At 38.8% G+C, this 6,314-nt stretch overlaps 1 protein-coding gene and 1 long non-coding RNA gene across 5 annotated transcripts in view; one reads left to right on the top strand and one right to left on the bottom strand.

Moving 5' to 3' along the window:
* The window catches only part of LOC112153695, a 19,971-nt gene extending 19,473 nt beyond the window's left edge, over positions 1 to 498 (bottom strand). For all 4 annotated transcript variants that reach the window (XR_002920524.2, XR_004947209.1, XR_004947210.1 and 1 more), the window contains exon 1: positions 47 to 498. This is a non-coding gene — a long non-coding RNA (uncharacterized LOC112153695). The remainder of the gene's footprint in view (positions 1 to 46) is intronic.
* epyc (epiphycan) overlaps positions 1 to 6,314 on the top strand; it is a 20,978-nt gene that overhangs the window by 14,326 nt on the left and 338 nt on the right. Inside the window, exons 6-9 of the mRNA XM_024283887.2 lie at positions 1,596 to 1,727; positions 3,676 to 3,834; positions 3,913 to 4,115; positions 4,241 to 4,336. Of these exons, the coding sequence (XP_024139655.1) occupies positions 1,596 to 1,727; positions 3,676 to 3,834; positions 3,913 to 4,115; positions 4,241 to 4,336 (590 nt within the window). The remainder of the gene's footprint in view (positions 1 to 1,595; positions 1,728 to 3,675; positions 3,835 to 3,912; positions 4,116 to 4,240; positions 4,337 to 6,314) is intronic.

A 6,314-nucleotide genomic window follows, 5' to 3' on the forward strand; every position in this document is an offset into this window, starting at 1 on the left:
ATAAAACAAGAAAAAAACACGATAAAATGAGAAACCAAGACCATACCTGGTAGACAAAAGACAAAAATGACACTGCTGTCCATAATTTCCATCCATGTTTCCTCCTAAGCCACGCCCCACGGCAGTCTGAGTGGGCGTGATACCTCCCCCCACAGCACGTAAAATAAAACAAGAAAAGAACAAGATAAAATGAGAAACCAGCACAATACCTGATAGACAGAAATACAAAATTGACACTGCTGTCCCGAATTTACATCCACGTTTCCCCCTAACAATTGAAAAATGCACAAAAAATGAAAGACAAGTTAACATAAACAGCAATAAAAAATGGCGCGAAAAGGGCGTATTAGCTTGCTTAGAGCGGCTAATTAAAAAAATACACACACAAGCTAAGGCGAATTAATACAGCACAATTCCTAACTTTGCTAGGTCTAGTCACAACACAATAAAAACAGTTTAAGAAATAACATAATTACAAAGGTCGGACACAAGGAGGAGCACATCTTACCTTAGCCACGGCCAACAGCAGTCGGAGTGCGCATGCTCAACAATGTCTGCTGCGTCATCGTGGTAAGTTCAAGTACCGTCGGACAGACTGAGACCCAGGAATGTTCACAAAAACAACTATTTACACTGAATTTGGTGGAATCAAATCATCTGAACAAAACACCTGTTACACATACGTCACAATCAAATTTGATTGGTCACAATTCCATTGATTTACCTTACTGCCCACGTTCAATTCCCACGTGTTTTGTACGTAAAGCCAAAAAACTGACTTAAAAACTTGCGTACGGATGTAAGAATGCCAGAGTTTTGAGAGTGGAAGCCCAAAATGCTAATTTATGCGTTTTCGTGGACATTTCATTGGAAGCAGTTGGTCGAATGTGAATTTCCAAGCAACGTAGCTTTAGACTAGAGTTTTTATGATTCCTGGCAAAAACTGTTGTCATTCAAATGCTAAGTCTGAGGCAGCTGAAACCCGATTGTGTTATCATGTTTGTGTTCTGTGTTGTCTTTCGTAACTGCTCCATAAATCATGCTTTGTGCTACCAAAGACTCATTCCGATAAAAACTGTTTTAAACATGTTCTTGTGGGATTTTCTGAGGGTGGAGGACATGTATTAAGAAAATTAAGCTTAAAACTACATTTCTGACTATTTTTTTATTCAAATCATTGTGAATCAGGAGAAGATGAAAAAAATGCTGTTTGTGACATAGAAAATACACTGGGCGGACCACAAGCTCCTTGCTATGAGATCTCAGCAACAAGGAGGTGAAGGTGCTCCGCACTAAAGGTCCCGCCCACAACTCTGAGGAAAATTTCTGATGAACTACTGCAGATTTTAGCTAAAATCGGCATAATCGTAATTAAAAACATTAAAAACGCTTTTAAAATATCTCAAAAGATGATCGGAGTGGGTCTTTAATGTCTTTCAGTCTAACCTCTGTTCCTAAGCTTTTTGTTTTAACACAGCTAAAAAAAAAACAGCCTTGCTGCGGCAAACAGTGGCCTGCTGATTTGCCAGACGTCCAGTCGTGTGTCCATGATGATCTAACCTGTTTCTTTAACACCTAATCTTGTCTCTAACAAGAGGAGAGGGTGTTTCCAACTACACCAGAGACCCCACAGGAGGGGGCTACTAGCATAGAGGAGACAGACAGTTCTGGGTTGCCAGACACTTTTGAGCCAGAGGAGCCTGATGAGCCTAAGATTGACATTTCAGGTCAGTATTGAGAAGCTCAAATACAGAATATTATGCATGGAGAGGTTGTCATTCCAAGTTCTAACCTGGACTGGTTCCATTTGTGTAGGAACATTTGACCCCTTTTACGGTTTTGCCCCTTTCATTAAAGATGATATTTGGTTTAGGAGTAGTTTTAGGGTCCCAACCTAGTGACGCTCTGAGGCTGTGTCAAAATTACCTCACTAATTCCTAACCTCAAAAACACTACATAGTCCGGGATAATAAAGTGAGCTAGATGAACATAATTCAGAATCATGCCAACTACTTTTTTTTGACAAACGGCACTATGTTATGCGGTAAAAACCTAATAAATATAAGCATTTTTACAAAGATGATTTATGAATCCATTGTGTTCTGATGATGAAAACTTGTTTGTTGATGTTTTATTTTTAAAAAATACATTTAATTCATTTCTGTCAAAAGACAAAATTGTGGTCTATATTCAACAATCTAGTAAGCATTGATACCATTGATTCTATATCATACTATCAAAGCAAGGCGGGAAGGGTGACCCTTCCCACCTTTCTTTCCAAACAGGAAGTGCAATTTATTCAAGTTATAAACCAAATGCCTCCAATAAAAGTAAGCGGTCTGTGGTCAGATGGATTCTCCAGAAGCCGCTTTCAAGTGATAGGGGTGTGGGCTTCCAAGAGGTTCACTCCTGACTGGCGAGAGTGGTTGCCATAGAAATGTTGACCAATCACTGCTTACTGACGATGTCTGACTGCAACATGGCAGCCCCCGTATTGCAAAAAAAATTTTTTGAACGACTGAACTGACTTTGACTATGTTAAAATTCCATCCCTACTCCCTAACTACTAAAAAACTACATAGCGCGGGACTAGCTAGTATAACCTGGATTTTAAAAGCAATATAGACACCATGCTACTACTTTTTTTTTAACAGCAAATATAACGTCACCGAATTTACAAATTGAAAACCTAATCAATGAGTATGTTACGACAACAATGAATCCACTGTGTTCAAATACAATGTATTGTGGTATACGTATATATGAGCATCGATCCGCACTGGTTTCTTGCAGAGAATTCTGGGAAATTTCCAGGATTTTGGAAACCCCTCTAAAATTACAAATGCACTATATAGTGCACTAGCCTTCATTTCACTGGAATTGAAAGCCATTTTCCATAGATGATGTCACTCTCACTCTGTCCAGTTCTCATTTGAAGTCAATAATCGATAGACAAGATTTTTGCAAAGATGTAAGCTTTGTCCGAATTCTCTCCCTAACCCCTGACTACTAAAAAAAATATATAGTGCAGGATTATATAGTGCCCTGGATTTTAAAGGTAATTCGGACATGATGCTCACTACTTTTGTTTGTTTTTTCTAAACACCGGAAATGAAGTCACGGATTTCACAAAGTGACAATAGAATAAAAACGAACATTTCACGATGTTTATTTATGACTCCATTGAGTTCTGATGGTGAAAATGTGGTTGGTTTATTCAAACATTACATTTAAATACGTTTTTCTTGTTCGAATTTGTTCGATCGCAATGCATTGTGGTCAATATTTGCTAGTTTTTAGCAAAGACTTCTGGGAAATTTCCAGTGCGCTCAAATTTGGAATTAGTAGATTTGGACAGCACTAAAAATGGCGAACGCACTATATAGTGATTAGGGGGGGAATTCTGACACAATTTTAGTAGTGAAAAAAATCACACACGACCCGAGAAAAGGAAACTAGTCTTCCCGTGTTGTCATGGCAACTAGTTTCCTGTTATTTTGGGTTGTTTCCAAAAGTTTCCTTCTCTTGACAAAAAGTTACACGATGGGCAACAGGGATACAATTTTCTTATCTTCGTATTGACACGTTTTATATCGCATATACAATTTACAAGGGTCTATAATGCCATCAGTACCATAACTTTTCTTCCATCTACTTCTTTCTAATTTGGCCCAGGTATGCCCACTTGCTTGTTGTGCACGTGCCTCGGCACCTCGGTCTACTGTGATGATTTGAGGCTGGAGAATGTACCACCTCTGCCCAAGGAGACTACACACTTCTATGCCCGCTACAACAAAATCACCAAGATCAACAAGTCTGACTTCGCCTCAATGAGTATGTTTCCTTTCTGACATGTCTGTGATGACTCTCATAGCATCTAACATCTCAAATCATTTAATATTTTCCTTCCAGACAAGCTGAAAAGGGTTGACCTGACTGCCAATGAGATAACGTCCATCGACGGCCAGGCTTTCATAGGCCTTCCTGATCTCGAGGAGTTGATCGTCCGACAGAACCACCTCACGCAGCTGCCGGCGCTACCCGAGACCATGACTCTGATCGATGCCAGCCACAACAGCATTAGCTGGAAGGGAATCCATAAAGAAGCTTTCAAAGTACGTACTTCTGTTGTAAACCCTTCGAGCAAAATGTTCTTCTTTTATGTTGGATGACTTAAGAATGAGACTCAAATTTCTCAAATATTTTCTCCATATTGATATTTTCCTCTTATTGTTTACAGGATATGACGGGATTGTTGTACCTCTACCTATCAGACAACAACATTGATTATATTCCAGTGCCTCTGCCACACAGCCTGCGATCTCTACACCTACAGGTGCTACCACTTTAACTGTCTTTCCTTCTTAGCTGGATAAAATGAAAAGATCACGATGCATTCCTGAAATTTTTTTGGCTTATGTAACGTTCCTAAATCCTTAGTCATAACTCCTTTTATGGATGGCTGTATGCTGGCAAAAAATGGGCAGACTTAAACGGGGTACGCAGGTTGTCCACAGGAATTATATAAGGCCTATAGCAAGCGAAATCAACTTTTTGAGCTTTTAAGTGTATTAAAAACAATCCCATTTGAGTTTTGATCCATTCACTTATTTCTACGTATTCCAATAAAAACCTGCGCTATAAGGACAGGCCCCTCCCAACCCATAAAAAAATGAGCAGGTTCTCACTAGCTGATGTTCCAAAGTGAGAACATTCCCCTTCAGGACGACTCTGTGCTGCCCCAGGCTAACAAAAACACCCAATATCTCCTCTTAGCTAGCGGCTCGGCTGTTAGCTTTGCCGCTCAGCCAATAGCTTTGCAGCTCAGCTGATTGCTTTGATACACACCTAGCGGTGCTCGGCTGCAAGCTTTGACGCTAGGCCAGTAGCTTTGACGCTCAGCTGATAGCTTCGTTACACAGCTCTCCGGCGGTGCTCAGCCACTAGCTTCGCTGCTCATCTAGCTCAGCCAGCCCTAGCCATCTTACAACCAGTGTAACGATGGCCGGAGATCTACTAAAAGCAGATACGGTATGCACATCCATCTTTGCAAAAGTTCAGAAGCTGTTTGTTTTCGTGGGTGAAAAAAAGACACAATCCTGCAGTCACCCACAAACCAGAATTGTCTTGCAAATGAGCTACTGCCGCTGTACATTAAAACATGTCTTAAAAAAAGGACAAAGGCTTTTTGTTTTTAGCTAAAAACTTCATAATTAAAAGATCATAAGGGACAATTTTGCGATGGAAAACGGTCTACGTTGAACTTTAAGGGTTTACTTTAGGGGTGTAGGAGGGAATCGACTTGGCAATATATTACGATATTTCATTTGGCGATACATGTATGAAGTCAAAATGTTAACAAGATTACATCTAATTAATTGATTGATTAATAATGAGTTTAATTAGGAGTGTATTACTTTTGTTTTCACCCTAAATTCCTAACCGCTAGTTGGCAGAACAGCCACCAGTTCAGTCAGCCTTGCGTTTTTTTTGTTGTATGTATGTATTACTGGGTTTTTACTTGGAATGGGTACCAAATCAAAACTCTGTCTCACATTGCTGCCAGGATCAGTATACAGTTGCAATGCTTAATGTTGGGATCATTAAATACATTTTATTTCATTTTATTACAATAAGACACGAATTAAAATTCAAGCAGTTTTTTTATTTTAAAAAAAAGTGAAAAATTGTTCTGGTAAAGTCGTGGAATATATCGCGATATGTATCATATCGCCAGGCTCTTGCCAATGCACACCCCTAATTTAATTGGTCCTGAATTTCGACTATTACTTTTTTACGTTTTATTAGTTTCTGAAAAAAAAGTGCTATAAACTGTAGTCTAAGAAATAGGGCTGTGAACATTAACGCATTAAGGCATGTGATTAATCAACAAGAATTAACGAGTTAATATGCATTAACGCAAATTAACCGAAGAAACTGTGCTTTTAACTCGGCGGTTCAGGCTTCCACGGCGTGCGTTAAAACGTTTCATCAGATATTATCCAGCTTATACCATGGTCACTTAAAAATTAAATATTCAATCGGTTTTTAGTACTTGCTATTTTTGTGGTTTAGATCAGTTTTTCACAAAAAGGGGTTTATTTGATCTATGATCTGGTGCTTTATTGTACAAATAGATTTTACCATTGCGATTAATCATGATTAAACCCAACACAAAAGTGCGATTAATCCGATTTTTTTTGTTATTGATTGACAGCAATAATTAAAAATAAATGTTCTTAATGTAGAGTTTCGTGTGATTGTGATTATTTGGAGATAATACGTGGTCCGCAAAGGCTGAGACTCAAAAAAAT

Source organism: Oryzias melastigma, linkage group LG23 (assembly GCF_002922805.2).
Source record: "Oryzias melastigma strain HK-1 linkage group LG23, ASM292280v2, whole genome shotgun sequence".
Classification (NCBI taxonomy): Eukaryota; Metazoa; Chordata; class Actinopteri; order Beloniformes; family Adrianichthyidae; genus Oryzias; species Oryzias melastigma.